The sequence below is a fragment of the Ascaphus truei genome, chromosome 3, assembly GCF_040206685.1.
Source record: "Ascaphus truei isolate aAscTru1 chromosome 3, aAscTru1.hap1, whole genome shotgun sequence".
NCBI classification, from domain to species: domain Eukaryota; kingdom Metazoa; phylum Chordata; class Amphibia; order Anura; family Ascaphidae; genus Ascaphus; species Ascaphus truei.
The window spans coordinates 112,066,091-112,086,326 of record NC_134485.1 but is presented as its reverse complement, the minus strand read 5'-3'; the positions used below and the strand labels follow the sequence as shown (position 1 = coordinate 112,086,326).

Genomic DNA, 20,236 nt, shown 5'->3' with positions numbered 1-20,236 from the left:
TGTGTGCAGTGTGAGCAATGAGCAGTGTGTCAGTGTGTGCAGTGTGAGCAATGAGCAGTGTGTGTGCAGTGTGCAGTGTGTGTCAGTGTGAGCAGTGTGTGTGCAGTGTGAGCAATGAGCAGTGTGTCAGTGTGTGCAGTGTGAGCAATGAGCAGTGTGTGTCAGTGTGAGCAGTGTGTGTGCAGTGTGAGCAATGAGCAGTGTGTCAGTGTGTGCAGTGTGAGCAATGAGCAGTGTGTGTGCAGTGTGCAGTGTGTGTCAGTGTGAGCAGCGTGTGTGCAGTGTGAGCAATGAGCAGTGTGTCAGTGTGTGCAGTGTGAGCAATGAGCAGTGTGTGTGCAGTGTGCAGTGTGTCAGTGTGAGCAGTGTGTGTGCAGTGTGAGCAATGAGCAGTGTGTGTGTAGTGTGTCAGTGTGTGCAGTGTGAGCAATGAGCAGTGTGTGTGCAGTGTGCAGTGTGTGTGCAGTGTGTGCAATGAGCAGTGTGTGTGCAGTGTGCAGTGTGTGTGCAGTGTGAGCAATGAGCAGTGTGTGTGCAGTGAGTGTGTGCAGTGTGTGCAGTAAAACGGGAGCCATGGGAAAACCGCGTTATAACCGAATCGCGGTATAGCGAGGCGCGTTATAACGGGGTTTAGCTGTATGTGTGTCACAAAAGGGCACAATGAAGCTAAATGAACACTATTGCTTCCAATATTTTCGATAATATACATTTTCATTTGCAAACTGTACAAGTGACATATGTATGAAAGTTGTCAATCATCACACATTTGATGAAAATCTAATAAAAGCAGAGATTAATGTCACCTAAACAAGGTAAATAGAGGTAACACAAAGAAAAACAAAAAATGATTCCCGTTATAAATGGCTCCATATAATATTGGTATTGCGGTTGCTTTTTAATCTACATGACATGCCTTTTCAACAAATGCTTTATACTATCCGGGGAAACCACGGGATGTGCTCACTCTCGTATACAGTAAGTGCTCCATTATGGCTTATATTTAGATCAGATCACCGGTGCATACTGTATATATGGCATAAAAAGAATAACTTATCTGCAATCTCATATACCCCATACGAAATGAAATGATGACTTCAGCAGAAATACGGTTCCTCTTGGGGGAAGCATGATACAATACTGAGAGACACCATACTATTTACATGCCTTTATAGATATGATTAGCCACATGCATTAGAGGTGATATACGGTTTCGGACATCAGTATTTTCGGTATCTAATATCAGATTTTTCATGATATGTACATGTGCCTATGACCCCTGTATACAGCCTCATTAGCCCCTTCTGAGTTTTATATTCCTATGTTTGGGATGTCTAATAGAATATGTTATATACCGTACACTTCCTCACCACCAAGGTTTTTAACTTTTGTTCAGTGCCTATATACCTCTTACATATATCAGATGTTTCTTTTGATAAAGTTTATTTTATCATGTTCTATGGATCCACTAGGATGACCCTATGAGGGAATATTTATACCCCTAGATTAATATGATTTAGTTGTGAAATAACATATGCTGGATATATAATAGGTATTCTTTTTGGTTGATCCTCTTTCTGATCCACCTTATGTGTATATCCATATAATATTACACTATTTCCTCCCTTAAGTCTATCAATATCTATTCCCAAATCATCTCACTCATTCTAATAGCACAAAATTGGCTCAATGTATATCAGTTATATATGTCATAGTGAGATATACTAGTAGTTGAGAGATGTGCATATCCGTGTATAAAGGGCACTTTTCGCTCAGATATGCACAGCCCCGTATCCTGAAAGCTCTTTGCACGTGTCCAACCCATGCGAGAAAGGCTTTTATAGAAGCGGTTTTATTCCGGGTTTGTAAATGCAAGCCATATGATAAAAATGGCTCAAACTTGCAATTTTTGCAAACTCGCTGGAATTCTAGTAGCTCTCTTAACTGAAAAAGGGAAAACATCTTCAAATAACTCAAAGATTTTTTTTCTTACCCTCTCACGCTTGGCGAGATTGCATCAATAGATGCGGAATGACATCATTACAAGCCACACAAGCTATTTCAGCTCTGCACTTCATTAATATGCTTAATTAGCTATTCTATAGTCATTTCTTCCTTTCTACAGTACTGGCTAACTCATGATGTACATTGCAGAAAACATTTACATCCCTGTATCATTATTATTGCACACAAATACATTTATATGAACTTCCTGGGTCACATGACATGCCTGGCTGTCTCATTAAATGGTCGGTGGCCTGATTCAACGGCATATGGCCCAAATATCAGACTATTTAAACCCCCACTTTATGATCTCAATTTTTATTAGAAATTATGAATACATGGGTCATCATGCATTAGTAATGGAGATCATTGGGAACTGTCTCACTTTGGATAATAATGCAATAATTCTGGGAGTCTTTCATATTTCTTTAGCTATGAATGTTATCAAAACATATATTGAGCTATAGAACACACCAAGTGTTCCCCACACACCAAATAACTACGAGAAAATAAATGATACTTGAAATACTGATGTGTATTAATGAGCAAAAATAAAGAACATAGAATGACAATGTGCAAAAAAAACGCAAATCACATGATGATAATAACAAGAAGGGTAGGGAAGGGGGGGATGTCATATCACTTAAAAAGTTAGGTATATGTTAAAGAAATCCTTAACAGGGAAGGAAGCGGGTACGGTGAGAAGCACGGGGCATATATTGAGCTATATAATTTGTCAAAACATGGAGCATACATGTATATATATAATTTTTATATACATATATAGCAAATGGAAATATTACTGTATGCTCATTTGCATGTCTTAGACAGGTCTGCAACCCAGCCTTTCACCATTATCACCCAGCACTTCCACTTCAGCAAGGGATTTTGGGAAATGACATGCAAATGAGCACACAGTGCCACCTTTTGCTTCAAAGCCATAAACATGGTTCCCTATAGGCTTAGGCGTGCTGCATGGTCACAGCTTTGAGCAGAGCCAGGGTTAAGATGCATAGCCAGTAAACCCACCCACAGACAGCTGTTTTGACCTTAATGGGTCTCCTCAGTGTGGGGTTGCTTATACTGGCTATGCAAAAAAATTAAGCAAGGGATAGGTTTTACCATTCTTAGTTAAGTTAGGGTGGGTGGGTAAAAAAAAGTGACAAAAACCCTCCACAGCAAAGCATATAGCAAATGGAAATATTACTGTATGGTCATTTGCATGTCTTAGACTAATGTCTAAAAACCATATAACATATATACACACATATATATACACATATAGTTATTAAATATTGCAGGTTACATATTCGCTACAGTAGGAAGATCTACAAACCACATCTTTGGACATCATGAACAGTTTGCATGCTCTGTTTAAACTTAGGCTAAACAAATATTGCCATTCAACTTCAGATTGTTAACAGGTATGATGTATTGTTATTGCTGGAGGAAGACATTTCTTAAAATGCAATGTCATATTTGGGGACTATTGGGGTGCAAATAACTAATTAATTCAATGACCTGTTTAATTTTGTTTGTCATGTGTATTTTGTTGACACATTTTAGAACTCAATATGAGTTTTAACTTATGACCATAGTTGTTATTTCAAAATATGAAGCACATTACTGTATGTTGTGAAACTTTTTTTCTCTAAATGTAATACAAACTCATTCTTTTAAGAAATATTTGTTTTAATCATGTTATCTCCAATATTTAAAGTTGTTACTTCCGCTTTAATCAAAACAGCACCGAATATCAATTTTCATCGACGCGATGTGAACAATGAGAGTTGTCAAATTTTATTCCAGTGCTTATGATTGTGTAAAATTGCATGGTTTTAGAAGACAAACTTGCAGCTACTAGAATATCCCCCATAATAATTAAATTTGAGTAATGATTGAAGCAATACTTCAGTTGGCAATACTTGATGCGTATGGTCCTTAGACCATCAATTTTACATTGCACTTTTGTATCACTGTGGTTTGTGTCACATTTGCTCCACTTGCATCAGTGAGTGATTGCTACAAGAACTTGAAACCGCATTAGTCTTTCCTTTAAAACAATATGACAAATGCTACTGCCTTCTGCATGTTGGGACGCAGATAAATGTATGAAAATATCATATGTTTCTTACCCGTGCATACTCGAGCTGTGTGTACTGAAAACGCCTACTGAGGTTTGAAATTCTCGAATACACAAATCTCCATATGAGGTAGTTGGCAAGAGTCCTGTGAAATCAGCAAACAGGTATTAGAGATGTAATAATAGGGAAGTGTAAAGAAAAGTAACTTCATTAACAAAAATCCATGCATTAACTTTGTACTATTCTCTTCTTTATAGTGCACACTTATTCTATAGAACAGTGACTAAATCATTCCAATAGTTTAATTTACTATTTAATGTATGAGTGACACTTTGTATATAATCTCCCTTTACTGTCTGCATTATACTGTAAGTCTGGTGCTATGTAAATAAACATATGCTTACAAACTGTACATACTGTACAAACATTTGTGTGCTTTTATTATATGACAGTTTGGAAAGTACAGTAAGGACCTAGAATTCAGATATTGAGATTTGTAGCTAGGTTTGTGTAAGATACATCGTGATGTAAATGTGTTTAGACAGTATATCACAGATTACCTACACATTCAGGTTATATCTTGTACCTACACATGCCTAATAAAGAAATAACTATTTATGTTGCTTGACCAACTATACAATAATTAAGGGCTATTTTTTTTTCAGATGAGAAAATAGACTATTTCATTGATCACTGTTCAGTAGTGCTGCTTTGCACTTTTTAGATTGAATATAACCTGTACTTAAAAGGAACCTGCAGACAAGATTTCATTTTTTTCAGCTTCAGCATCTTCATACAGTAGCATGCAAATATACATTGATATTTTCTTTTTTTCATTTGCTTGGACAAATCCATATCAAGGCACTTCTTAATAAAAATACACATGTTTACAGATAAAGAAACAACTACATTTCGGTTGAAAAATTACAATGCTAAAATACCACAATCTGAACTGCCTGCTGAGTGATCTGAATTAATCTCTCTGTAAATACTTCCAACACAAGGTATTGTGTAAAAAAAATCAACATAATCACTCTGGAGGCTAACCAGATGGAGGCGTCGTATTTTACTATCTTCATTGTAAATATACTGTATTAATACTCCTCATGAATAAATGTGGATTTTGGATCACACAGATTTCCAACATTTCTAGCCACCCATGGGCACAGAGCCTGAGATGAATGACAGTAATGCTTGTGGAGAGCCTCCCTGAATTTTATTAGGAAGATTACATTGTCTGACTATGCTTTACTTACTAGGATTAAAAGATTAATTCACATTTCAAGTTTCTCTTGAAAACCACAATAAGTAGGCAAAGCCATGCTAACTAAGAATATACAGTAATAATTCTTCACAGCAAGAAGTACTTGAATTCATCAGCCCTCTTACCACATCGTTGCCTTGATAGTATTCCTTGGTTAGTACAATATGTCCAAGACATAAAAGATAATGTAAAATTACAAGAGGCAAATGTATTTAGTTGATTTGCTATCCTTGTTACCAGTCCTTCTTGATATATAATGTAACATTTAACACAGTAACATAGTTCATACTAAGGCCATTCCAACATGATTGTAGGACTTGCTGGTAAGACAGTGGTTTTCAACCTTTTTTTCGTTAAGTAACTCTATAGTTATATACCCTTTCTGATAGCGTCTGAGATCAGATATACAGGAACACCAACACTCTCTAATAGTGCTTCTGAGATCAGATGCAATGTAAATTCTTCTGTATTTGGTACAATTTTCAAATTACCTAAAACTTCCAAGGAATCCTTTAGTGGGGGAACCCAAGCGTTCCCAGGAACCCCGGTTGAAAAACACTGTAGTAAGGTACGACACACAAATACTGTATGTGCATGCAGATGTAGCAAGCGTTATTGTGCCCGCTAACGCGCGCCAGCGAGTGCAGTTATGCGTTGGTCCTGACCCTTTTCCATATGCGGCTATTGGAAAGACAACAGTGTCAGCTCCTGCTGGAGCGTTGTATGTGTCCCGCTACAATGCACCAGCGCGAGCAGTAATGTCTGCTACATCTGTACTGTGACTGGTGTTCTCCAGGAGTTTCTTATACAGGAGTGTACACATGTAGAGCTAAAATCATATATATTCAACAACTTAAGGGAGCATAAAATATGAAAAATGAAAAACCTGGTTCTGGGTCCATCCCCTTTTTTTATACAATTCAGATGTTAGTAAAGCAATTCAAACTCAAACTAAAACATTTTTTCAATAGTTTAAATTAAAAAAAAAATTCTGATCACATTCAATAAAAAAAAAGGCATTATTGAACTACAAAAGTATAGAGAAGAGCAACCATATTAATAAAGGGGATTGAAAACCTAGCTAAATTAGATTTGTTTACATTTAAAAGAGTTATCTACAATAAGATGGGATATGATAACTATATTCAAATATATTCAGGATAAATATAAGGAACTTTCAAAATAACTATTCATCCCAAGTGCAGTACAAATAACGCTGTGCCCTGCCAGTCAAAATGTGAAATTATTTGAGACTGTAATGGCAGATACCATAGACATATTTGATACTGTCGATCACTCTCTTATCCTACATATTCTAAACTCTCTTGGTATTCGCAACAAACTATATCCTGGTTCTCATTTTACCTCTCCCATCGCACATTTTCTTTTTTTGCTGTTAACATGTGTTCATCTTCTGTTGATCTGTATCTTGGTGTACGTCAAGGCTCTGTTCTGGGAACTCTCCTTTTTTCTCTCTACACACTATCACTCATCAACTCTTTTGGCCTTAGGTATCATCTCTATGCAGATGATACGCAGATATATCTTTCCACCCCTACCCTCATTCCTGTAATCCAGAACCAAGTCTCGGATTGCCTCCTGACTAAATCCACGTAGATGGTTCTCCACCGCCTTAAACTTAATGTCTAAAACTGAGCGCCTCATATTTCCCCCTAAATCTGACCTAAAATCCCACTTTTAAATTATAGTAAATGGTACTACCACTTATCCTGTCGCCAAAGCACTTTGCTTGGGAGTGGCATTTGACTCTTCCCTGTGCTTCTCCATTCACATTCATGGCCAACATGTGTCGCTTCTTCCTCCGTAATATTGGCAAGATCTGCCCTTAACTGTCCATCTACTTTCTTTCTCCCTTTCAATCTATCCAAAATTTGGATGCTACAATAAATTCACTTTCACGCGAGACAGTCTCTGCTCATCTCCTCTTTAAATCCCTCTCCTGGCTTCATATCATATTTCAGATTACCTACAAAGTTTTCCTCCTTCATTTTAAGGTTCTCCTCTCATCTGCTCCTTCCTACGTATCAGCTTTGATCTCTCTTTATGCCACTGCTCGTCTTCTGAGCTCTACCTGTAACTGTCTTCTCTCCAACCTTTCACTTCAACTGCTTTCCCTTCACTGCACCTCACCTGTGAAACACCCTCACACTCAGTATACGCCAAGCACCCCGTCTTCCCAGCTTCAAGACAAACCTTAAAACTCATCTCTTAAATTAAGCATTCATATCGCCTGGACTCATGCCTACTGTCCCACACCCACAGTCACTCCTACCAATGACTGCCATCTACTGCACTTATTCCCTCACTTGCTGTCTATGTAAGTCTCCCACATACCACTTAGATTGGAAACTCTTCGATGCAGGGACTTCCTCTCCACTTGTCTGACTTTGTCGCACTTATTGTACAGCAAGGCCCCGCTTTTCGGCGATCCGCCGATACGGCGGTACCGAGAAGGAGGCCGCCATGTCTGCACAGAACAGGCCGGTCCGGAGTCGCGCATGCGCAGTACGGTCCGGGGTCGCGCATGTGCAGAATGGGGTTTTTTTGCCGATGTTGCGCATGCATAGAATGGCGCATTGTCGTCTGCGCATGCGTCGGTATCCAGTTGCAATCCAGGGGGAGCATGAAAGGGAAATAAAACAAAAAGCAATCTAAGTGCAGACAGTTTGATAACTTATGTATAGAATCTGTGATGAATCTTGGCTCGTATGTGTGGCCTACTTACAAGATGTAAGTCAAAAACAAGCAGTTTGACACAATGGTCTATGCAAGGAGGGTTTCTCATCCAGGAATATGGAGACTTCCGATCTCAGCTTAGCAGCAGTGTATAAAAAAAAGAAAAGATATCCATAGTGCAGACCAATAATGTAAAAAAACTTGACTTTATATGGTTTAAAAATGAACACTTACAATAAAAACATGTAATTCATGCGTGTATCACAATATATGTGACCGAGGAGAGAATGCTGTTAGCTTCAGGCTCACCCATCACCTCCGGTACGGACCCTGCGTGGGACACTGCTGCCTGGGACTCTCCACCTCGTAGGATCCCTCTGGGGTGTGTTATTCCCGTCAACTTCGTTGCTCGTGCAGGACGCTGCTTGGCTCTCTGCCTGGAGCTCCCTCTCGGGTGGGCTGTCCTGTCCGGCTGGCTCCGATACATACGTCACTTCCGGTTGGTCGCGATACGTCACTTCCGGTCGTGGGTCTGCAATCTCTGCTACAGCTTCTCTCCTTCTCTGGGCGGCTACCACTCTACGCGTTTCGCCAATAGGGTGCGTGGCTTCCTCAGGAGTGTACCGCCCCCTACTCCTTAGTATCTTAATATACCCCGCATGATTGGCATTTAATCCAAAAAACATGTGTCTAAAATGATCTGCACTAATTACTGCCTTAAAATGCATCTATATACATAAGGGAGCACTTGGTTTTCAGTGGGCAAAATATCATGGATATCGGATTCTATAACCTTCAATGTGATATAGTAAATAAATTATTTATATTTGTAATGTGAGATGTTTATATCAAACTAGAATAATGCATAAGTGAGGGATATGGGGCTCAAAAGAGAGGTGATTAGGACTTCGTATATCCATCAATGGAATCCAAGTATGTTATGGGAATTCATACAATAATGATAGATCATTTATTGAGAGGCAATACGGTGGATTATTTCACCTCAATATAAATATGAGGGAACGGGGTACTTTGAAAAAGGATAGGGATTGGAATGGGTTAATGCAAAAAATATATGAAAAATAGGGCAAAAGTTGTAATTTAGATAATGAAGGGGCGCTTCAATGGATTATGCCACAGCTAGAAGTATTTTACAACACATTAATTAATGTGAGGTAGGAAAAAAGGGGGAAGGCTCCGTTATATACCTGAATGCGGTCATAGACTTATACATTTGTGAGAGGGTGGCGTTACATTAGAACACAGAAGTGTGTGTTCTGCTGGGACACAGCAGCAGAATGGCCTGCAGCATACATCAGTTAAATACACAATAATTATACAAATAGGATAAAACATCCTGAAATAAGCATGGTGTAAGGGGAACAAGGAGAGTTTAAAAACAATGGCACAATAAGTACTAAATTCTATTTGCCTAGATCTATTGGAACAGCAGTGGCCCAAAAATTGTCACAGAGAGGGAAAAAAACAAAGGAAGAAAACAAGGGAGAACTGGTTAGTGATCAATAAACATGATGGTATCATAAGGATTCTATGTATCACAAAAAGGGTGCTATCTCAATTTCCATGTTGAGGCCCCTGGGGGAGAGAGTGGAAATTGAGATAGCACCCTTTTTGTGATACATAAAATCCTTATGATACCATCATGTTTATTGATCACTAACCAGTTCTCCCTTGTTTTCTTCCCTTGTTTTTTTCCCTCTCTGTGACAATTTTTGGGCCACTGCTGTTCCAATAGATCTAGGCAAATAGAATTTAGTACTTATTGTGCCATTGTTTTTAAACTCTCCTTGTTCCCCTTACACCATGCTTATTTCAGGATGTTTTATCCTATTTGTATAATTATTGTGTATTTAACTGATGTATGCTGCAGGCCATTCTGCTGCTGTGTCCCAGCAGAACACACACTTCTGTGTTCTAATGTAACGCCACTCTCTCACAAATGTATAAGTCTATGACCGCATTCAGGTATATAACGGAGCCTTCCCCCTTTTTTCCTACCTCACATTAATTAATGTGTTGTAAAATACTTCTAGCTGTGGCATAATCCATTGAAGCGCCCCTTCATTATCTAAATGACAGCTTTTGCCCTATTATTCATATATTTTTTGCATTAACCCATTCCAATCCCTATCCTTTTTCAATCCTACACCCCGTTCCCTCATATTTATATTGAGGTGAAATAATCCACCGTATTGCCTCTCAATAAATGATCTATCATTATTGTATGAATTCCCATAACATACTTGGGTTCCATTGATGGATATACGAAGTCCTAATCACCTCTCTTTTGTGCCCCATATCCCTCACTTATGCATTATTCTAGTTTGATATAAACATCTCACATTACAAATATAAATAATTTATTTGCTATATCACATTGAAGGTTATAGAATCCAATATCCATGGTATTTTGCCCACTGAAAACCAAGTGCTCCCTTATGTATATAGATGCATTTTAAGGCAGTAATTAGTGCAGATCATTTTAGACACATGTTTTTTGGATTAAATGCCAATCATGCGGGGTATATTAAGATACTAAGGAGTAGGGGGCGGTACACTCCTGAGGAAGCCACGCACCCTATTGGCGAAACGCGTAGAGTGGTAGCCGCCCAGAGAAGGAGAGAAGCTGTAGCAGAGATTGCAGACCCACGACCGGAAGTGACGTATCGCGACCAACCGGAAGTGACGTATGTATCGGAGCCAGCCGGACAGGACAGCCCACCCGAGAGGGAGCTCCAGGCAGAGCGCCAAGCAGCGTCCTGCACGAGCAACGAAGCTGACGGGAATAACACACCCCAGAGGGATCCTACGAGGTGGAGAGTCCCAGGCAGCAGTGTCCCACGCAGGGTCCGTACCGGAGGTGGTGGGTGAGCCTGAAGCTAACAGCATTCTCTCCTCGGTCACATATATTGTGATACACGCATGAATTACATGTTTTTATTGTAAGTGTTCATTTTTAAACCATATAAAGTCAAGTTTTTTTACATTATTGGTCTGCACTATGGATATCTTTTCTTTTTTATATACACTGCTGCTAAGATGAGATTGGAAGTCTCCATATTCCTGGATGAGAAACCCTCCTTGCATAGACCATTGTGTCAAACTGCTTGTTTTTGACTTACATCTTGTAAGTAGGCCACACATACGAGCCAAGATTCATCACAGATTCTATACATTAGTTATCAAAATGTCTGCACTTAGGATGCTTTTTGTTTTATTTCCCTTTCATGCTCCCCCTGGATTGCAACTGGATAACGACGAATTGTGGGAGTAGTGGAACCAGTCCCTACCAGCTGGGTTTGAGCAGGGGGGTTTAAACTCATTTTTTCACGTTGTATATCACGTCACCACTGTCTTTTAATCATTTGATTATAATTATCACTCACTGTATATCAAAAGCGTACACTAGTAGAGTTAGCGCCTTCTTTTTCACCTTCACACAGCACGTACCTTGGTCTGCGCATGCGAACATAATGAAAATCGCCGGTTCCGCTTTCCGACGATTTTCGCTTTGCGGCGGGTCCTTAGAACGGAATCCGCCGCGTGACTGGGGCCCTCCTGTATTATTATTATTGTAGTATTATTATTATTATTCCCTGTACTGTATTGTCTTTTTCAAAAGCACAGAGTACACTGTGCGCACTATATAAATAAAGAGATACATACTCAAAAAAAGTTGGACATCTTTTTAGAAAGGAAAGGTATACAGTGAACTCGATGGACATACAGTCTTTTTCAACCTCATCTACTATGTAACTATGTAATAAGCATGCCAACCCATCTGAATAGTAAAGAAGAGCAGAGAGATACTCTACTGCAGGTGTGGCCAACTCCAGTCCTCAAGGGCCACCAACAGGCCAGGTATTAGAGGTATCCCTGCTTCAGCACAGGTGGCTCAATCAGTGACTGTCAGCATGAGCGAGCCACTGATTGATCTACCTGTGCTGAAGCAGGGATATCCTTAAAACCTGACTGTTGGTGGCCCCTAGAGACTGGGATAGGCCACCCCTGTGAGTACAGTATGTGATGAAGACTGCGCTCTGAACTTTGCAGTACTTTCAAGTGTTTCAAAAAGAAGTGATAGATTCATGGAAATGCAGTACACCTAATCAAATGGAAACAGCCATTTATTTGATTGTCTGTTTCACAAGCACGTTCACAAGCAGCATTTTCCAGGTGGTTGAGGGTCCTGACCATACAGTAAACAACTGATAAAACAAAAATATATATATTTTTTTAAAGATCCATGTATCTGAAGTTCCATCTCATTAACATGCTCTTTATGACATGCTATTGAAGCAGCAATCCCAATTACTTATTTTTTCCTTCCAGTTTTTAAGTTAAATATTTCGAGCCGGCAGGAACTCAGTGCTATTTTTAATGCCAGATATTTGCAGTTTTAGCTGCCAAATGAAGTGGGTCCTGGTGGTCATTAGGAAGATACAACAGATGATATTGCAGCTTCCTACGGGATGGCAGTGGGCCCTATCTTTTCAAATCTGGGAAGGAAACTTTCAACTAAGGTGCTTATTCTATATACTGTACACTAAAAAGGCAGCTTCAGGCATTTTCCCACAAAAATCTACAAAATACTGAAGCCCTCTTTCGGATATTCAATACAGGAGAGAGATAGCTGAAGGCATCAATAAAATTATGCTTCCCCCTGTATTCTATATACATTACTCTGAAGTTGGGTGGGGAGGGGGGGCTTCTGAGAAATTAACAGGATTTCTTTTTCTAGCTTGTCCAGATTGCCGGCATGGCTTACTTTGGCATTCTATATTGTCTTCACACTATAAAAAAAAGATTAAAAAAAACTAGTTGAAAACCAAATTCCAACATATCCCAACACATTTTTGTTTGAACCAGTACAGGACACATCTTCCTAAACCAAGAAGAAACCGGTACTCCAGAGGTCTTCATACAAAAAAAATAATTTTAAATCCTCACAGATCGACGTTTCGGTCAAACACACTGACCCCCAGCGGGGGACGATCAATGTGCACTTGAGGCAGTTACATAAATAAGTGAGGACACATAAACCTTTCTTCTGAACCACTTAGTAGCCATGAAAGCATACATCATGTCCAAAATGGGCTGGATTGCTGCTTTAATATATTTCCCCATTAAAGGTCTAGATACCTCAGTCTTTGGGTACTGTAACTTTCCAATGAAATATAGTATCCCTTACAGACCCATTTGTGGCATAAAAATGTAAATCCCTTGCTGCAGTGGCAGCACCGTATGCTGGGGATAATGGTGAAAGGCAGGGTTGCAGACCTGCCTAAGACATGTGAATGTGCTCATAAGTGATCTTTTTATTTGCTATATGCAATATGGTGGAGGTTTCCTGTTGCCTTTTTTACCCACCATAAATTAAAACGTATATATACATAGATATACACATTGTAGATAATTAATATTGATGTATTGAATTGGCCTACGTTATTATTTAATCCCTTTAAACAGAATCTTTTTTGGCCTGGCTACAGGTCATTCGGACCTACAGCAATGCAGCCCTTGTGCTTGTTGTGCCTCCCAGTACATCCTACAGTATATTGTATATTTGCCTTGGTACTGTATAATAAGGAAGAGGTTTCTGATGGGCAGGGGAGGTGAGGAATGGAATGGAGATTGGCAGTTGCAGGTATTGTCCATTATTGATTTCAAGGTGTTACAAAAATAATTTTAAAAAAACTCTAGATTTGTTTCTGATGAAGTACAAGATTTAAATAATTTCTCATGGTTTCCAACAACCAATTATTTTATTGCCAGTGTAGGAATCATTTAATATATGAAGTGACTGAGGTTAGTTCATGCAGAACAGTTTATAAATAGTTTATATTTTTACACTATATTTTCAACATCATGTGGTCTTACCCTTTTGACTCCCCAATCAAATTAAGCCTTTAAATTATCTATATTGCTTTTATGTCAGAGGTGGAAATATGCAGTATTACATTTCCCCTGGTGTGAAACTGCTACATTAGTTATAGGGAAAAAAAGCACCAAATGCATCAAAGTAAAACGTGTTATTACTTCAAATAAAAAAAAATATCTATGTTTTTGCATCAGGCAGCAATGAATAGAAGGCTGAGTCCATAGATAGGCAGACCGCGCGGACACGCGGAAGTGGGAGGGGGCGCGCGATAGGGCGGTCACGTGAGCGGTTCGCCCAATGAGGGCGAACCAGCTCCGTGATGTCACTGGCCCGCCCATAGACACGGCGCACGTACTAAGGCCAGGGAAAGCACCTGCTTTCCCTCAGCCTCTGCGCGCCTCCGCACGGCTGCAGTGTCTATGGACGCAGCCTAACACCTCCATGTTGTTTTTCATCTCACATTTTACAGATATGCAAAAAAAAGTTAATGCCTGAGAAAATATAATAATTTGCTGCATAGAAAACATCACTGTAGATTCTTTTGAAGAGGAACTGATCATGAAAAGGTGCATATCTATAAATAGAAAAAAATTATCTCTGAAATTATTTGGCAAGCACTGTGTTTACCTGTGAAAATGTCTTTACGGAAGCAGCATGTTCTCACAAAAAGGATACAGATAGGGAACCCACAGCGATTGAAAGATGTTATTGTATCTGGTCTTATGGTTAGCTGGAGCAGCATACATTTTTATTGGAAATAATTCAACTCTTCACAGGAATACATCTAATCTTAAATGAAATGTTCTGTCACTGTAAAATGCATGGGGATGACATCTGCTGAGATTTTGGATTTCTATTTATCTCCAGCCACTGCTAAGTGCCCTATATTCAGCTCTCTGAGCTATCTCAGACTCAGTCACCAGACTATCACACAAAACAAAAATTCATTTTGGAACAAACATATGTTTTTCTTCCATTAGGACCTTTTCATATAAAATATATATGTAGGTGTGTGTGTGTGTGTGTATGTGTGCATGTAGAGGTATCGGTACCGTGTTAGCCGGGCTTTAATAATCAAAAATGAATAGATGATACCATTCTGTGGCTAATGAAATGCTTTTATTTGTGCGAGCTTTTGAAATACACTGATCTCTTCTTCCGGCGATGGTACATTGAATAAAGCAAGCAAGGTCTAACTTAAAAACAGTGCTTATAAGAATGTTATCTGTGACTGAAACACCCCCACCCCTCCTGTGTAGTATGCGATTTATGACTTGAGGTGTTAAATAGTCCCTGATGTAAGAGTGTCCCGAACAGTTGCATACATTTGTATTCATGAAATGAATGCATGAATAAAAATGTATGCAACTGTTCGGGACACTTATCAATGGCCTAAACGGCAACAAAAGTTTTATGAGTCACTACTGACACGAGAGAACTCTCTTCCCATGAGTGCTAAAAGCCATGTCTATACATACTGCGCTATATGTATGCACACATAGCTGTCTCTTACACATACAAATACTTTATGTAATTCCATCACTATACACCAATAAGGACCACATAGTATCTACACACACTTTTAGTAATGCAACACCCTCTCACATTTCCACACCTACCCACACCATTGATATACAGTACACTCCCACTCCACACACACCTTTTGTAAAATGCTGTATACACTGTGGGCTCTTTACAAATGTATAGTTTCATGCATACACACACACACTAACATCACTAACATTCAGGGACTATTTAACATCTCAAGTCATAAATTGCATATTACACAGGGGTGTTAGGTTTCAGTCACAAATAACATTCTTATATGCACTGTTTTTAAGTTAAACCTTGCTTCTCTGTTTCTCTTTAGATCATGGCTTGCAATAGACTTATATACTAGATGTTAGAACAATGAAAATAGCAGATGGCAACTTCCACTTGTGTCAGCCCGGTATCTCAGGCACATACATGGATAAACATACACGTATTGTGATAGCTCAGCTCCTGACATCTCAATAAAATATTTATGCGTGTCTGGATACAAAGACAGCCTGGTAGTGGCTGACCCTGTGTCTCTATTGATCACGACATCAGGTAAGGACTGAAGCTGTACTGGGAAACAATGTGAACAGCAAATCGCGCCTTCATTATGTTTCAACCAAACACCTTGGTATTAGATCATGTTGAGCACACTAGGTTGTTACCTACTGCAGCTGACTAGTGCAGCTGCACATGTAGATCTGCAGGTCCGAGTGTATCCTGAGGTAGCGCTTAGAGTAATAGGTTCTCAAATACCATCGTGTTTGGTGAGCTCCTCATGGATTAAAATCGGTAATGGGGGAAGACATTACCACAGGAACAAGTTTAAAATGGTATATTGTGGGTCGTAGACTGTCCAGTATCCCGACTCACTCCCCGATTATGTCATTACGTCATTACATCACTACACTTAGGACATTCGTTAGAGTCCTTCTTTTCTATTTTAATCGAGCATAGCTCACAACAAAGTTGACATTTTAATTTATACATCATATCACTTTCACACTTGTACTTACCCTTCAAATCGGGATACTCTCTAGCCCCTTTTCATAGTATCTCCTAGCCCTATTAAACTTGCTAGAGTGCTCCCGCTTAAGGAGACATCTTTTCTTCTGTGTTCATTTCTAATCCAGCCCCTGATTGTAGCACTTACCCATATTAGCTGTAGCGAGGGATTTCCTTCCCACTCCTCCCCTTCCCTTCCCCACGCTTCCCGTATAGTACAATATATATATATATATATATATATATGTAGCAGGGTCCCCCCTGGTCCTCCTCACCTGCGCAGAGTAGCGGATACCCCCGCACCATACCAGGCAGTTGCAGGGGCTCCCAGCAACATCAGTGCCAGGGCACTGCCATTTTGCATGCGTTCGCGCATGTGCAGGAAGTCGTGCATGCGCAGTGTAGCCCCAGGAGTACCGGCGTCCATGTTGCGACTGGCGCGGAGTTCACGCAGGTGTGGTGCATATGAGGAGTCGCGGCGGCCATTACCTGTAGTGCAGGGCCCCCTAGATGTTGCGCATGTGCAGGAAAGTGGCGCGGCGGCCATTAGTCTAGCGCAGGCGCAGATAGAGAGAGGTAGGCGGCCATTAGAGAGGCACCCATGCGGTCCTCATAGGGAAAAGCCCCAGAGGAGACTACAATTTCCAGCAGCCTCTGGGGACTGCCCTATGATCCCTGTCACATGCAGTCAGACAGTCACTGAGGCTTACAGATTCTCATGCTGCATGTGGATACATTGTTGTGTGCAGACAGGAAGAGTTAGTTGAAGCTGGGATAAGGGAGGGGGAGGTAGTGTGTAGGGAGCGAGTGGCTTCTTGCACTAAGCCAGGTTACCCCCAGGCCCCAGCTAGGCCCAACTCACCAGTAGATGTGTAGCTGCTGTGTAGGGAAGGCCCTATGGTAGGGACTTTGTCCTTTTAGCAGTAGCTTAGTCAGTGAGACAGACGCTGCTGTGTGCTCTGACAAGGAGGGAGCAGTGTGACCAGTGTGTCTGGAATCAGACCTGCATCACTCAAGATAGAGACTATCTGTGTGGTGATAGTATCTGGATTGGGAGAGGACGCCATTGCTGCGGATTCAGCGTTGGACGCAGACGGGTCCTTTTCTGTTGTTGCTGTACCCAGGCGCAGGAGCCCCGGGCAGGTATTTCTACAAGTGCACCAACTGTACCCTACATACCGGTTTCCTTACAGGCGCTGATCACGCCTAGTGGGTGGGTTGCTGGACTATTGGGACACTTGGGTATAGGTGTAAGGGTATAGCCCAGTTAGGTGCAAGGTTAGAGCTACCAGCTAGTGGCAGAGGGTGACATGGCTGTGTTGCTATATGTGATGTGATGTGATGTGATGTTATAGTTTTGCCCAAATAGTAAACAGTTACATATATATACTCCATTGTATGTGTTTCCTATTTGTGGGTCCTGTGACGGGGGTCATTCTATACACCTGGAATCCCTGCACAGGTGGAGGCGCTGTAAGCATACTTTCCAGGATACACCCCAGGCTCCCATTGGCAGAGGTTCAGGCCTCCTGTGAGCCTAACAGGTATTGCACCACACTGTAACATATGTAGATTTCCCCACATGGTCCCTATCTGCGATTGGAGAGGGGGGGGGGGAGGGGGGGGAATAACCATTACATATATAATATATATATATTAACAATAATTTATTCAGATAATGGGTCATTTAAGACTTTCCCGTCAACTACTGTTTTTTTGTTTTTGTTTACTGAGGTTCATTTGAATGAAAACCTTGCAGAACTATAATTCATTAAGTACTGTATGTGCATTATTATTAATAAACTACAATATACTGTACTGGCTGAACAGTCATTTTTTTAAAGTGGTGAAATAGCTCCTGTAAGATAGAAGTATTTTGTAAAATTGCAGAATTACACTAGCATAAGTGTCATACAGTACATACAAATATTGCAGGTAGCCTACATATTAACTTGATACAGTATCTTTTTAGAATCTCGCCTTGCATCAATATTCAGACTGCTAATGATGAGGGTCAGTGATAATATTTCTGACAGGGTCGCCGACAGATTTCCCTGGGCCCAGGACTAGCATTATGACCGCCCCCCTTAACCTTGCCCCCACTCCCCTGTGTCGGCAGTCTTGCAAGCCCCCACATTTCACACCTCACGAGCAACCTCTATTTCCACCCCACTTACCCTGTATTTCCTCCATCTCACTCTTACCCCTCTCTTCCTCACACACTCCGCCCTCACCTCTCACTCTCTGCCCCTCCATCAATTATCCCACTCTCATTCAATCCTGCTCAAAAACCACCCCCAAAATACAAGAAAAACCCCACCCTCCAGATACAAAAAACTTTCTTCCCACCCCCCAAATACATACAAAAAATATCTCCCACCCAAATACATACAAAAATACCCCACCCCCAAATACATACAAAAAAAACTCCAACTACATACAACCCCACCCACCAAAACATACAAGAAAAACCCACCCCCAAATACATACAAACCCCCCCCCCAAATACATACAAAAAATATCTCCCACCCCCCAAATACATAAAAAAATAACACCCTCTAAATACATACAAAAAAACATACTCAAATACATAAGAAAAAAGGAAAGTGTAGTGCTGCACTAATCTAAATATTAGTGAACCAAATTGGTTAATGAATACAATAAAATAAACCACATCTAAACAAAATAGGGATGTGAAAATAAGTGAAGGCCGCCAATAACAAGGTAACTCTGGCTACCCTAGCCAGATGAAGAACACAGAAGAAAAAAGTTACCCAACGGCGCCAAATAAATTGAATTAAATGTGCATCAGAAACATCATAAACTATCAAATGGTGTAATAAATAAATGATACCAGTGATAAAAGTCCTTGATTAGGTGTCCATAATGAATGAAAATAGAAGTCCAAAGTCACTTGGATCCAATTAAAGATGAGTAGGTGATCAGCACATAAAAGAGAAAAGGAAACAAAAATACATAGTGTAATATTGTAATGAACCAGCAATAGTTAAGGGGTATAGGGAATGGTGAGTTCCCTAATGAAATGTAGGCAAGAAAGTGAGATGAACCAAAATAACATTTATTTAAAAAAATGATGATTAAAAACAGCTCCTCTCCTCACGGTGACAGACAAAAATTGAAATCCTACTTACAAGATTGCAGTAGGACATGCGCAGTGTAACATGATGAGATCACAAGGGTAGGCACTTCTCGATGACAGAAACCGTCTCCGGTATCCCCACGCTTCATCCTCCACTCCCGATCGGGTACGTTGATCTCCTGGCGTGGTATGCTGTCCAGTGGGATGTCCTACTTCCCTTCTCCTTACTCTGGATCGCCCAAATCTCTCAGATGTTCGGCGCCTTCTCTCGCGTGTAGCGTGGATGACACGGACAGGAACCGGATGTGACGTATCGGCAATGGGGAATCACTGATGGTGGAAAACGAAGGAGACCATGTAGACTCTGCACAGTCTGTATACACGTGGGAGTAGGGGCAAACTCCGCCCTACGTGTTTCACGGATCCCTCCACTTCTTCAGGGGCATGTTCAATGGGAGTAGGATCAAATCATGACTTAAATAGTCCCATCATTAATCACAACAGCTGGTAGACATGTGATAGCATTTATGCATGATTAAAAGAACATCTAAATAACACCTAAACTTGCCAAATTATGTAAAACAAATATATTATTAACCCTTAATAAATTAATATACTTGAAATAAGCATTCCAACATTAATGT

At 40.3% G+C, this 20,236-nt stretch overlaps 1 protein-coding gene and 1 long non-coding RNA gene across 2 annotated transcripts in view; one reads left to right on the top strand and one right to left on the bottom strand.

The window, feature by feature from the left end:
- PHEX (phosphate regulating endopeptidase X-linked) overlaps positions 1 to 20,236 on the bottom strand; it is a 302,776-nt gene that overhangs the window by 162,733 nt on the left and 119,807 nt on the right. The window contains exon 10 of the mRNA XM_075589362.1: positions 4,137 to 4,230. Coding sequence (XP_075445477.1) covers positions 4,137 to 4,230 — 94 coding nt within the window. The remainder of the gene's footprint in view (positions 1 to 4,136; positions 4,231 to 20,236) is intronic.
- LOC142489129 (uncharacterized) overlaps positions 1 to 20,236 on the top strand; it is a 49,936-nt gene that overhangs the window by 4,517 nt on the left and 25,183 nt on the right. The window lies entirely within an intron of this gene.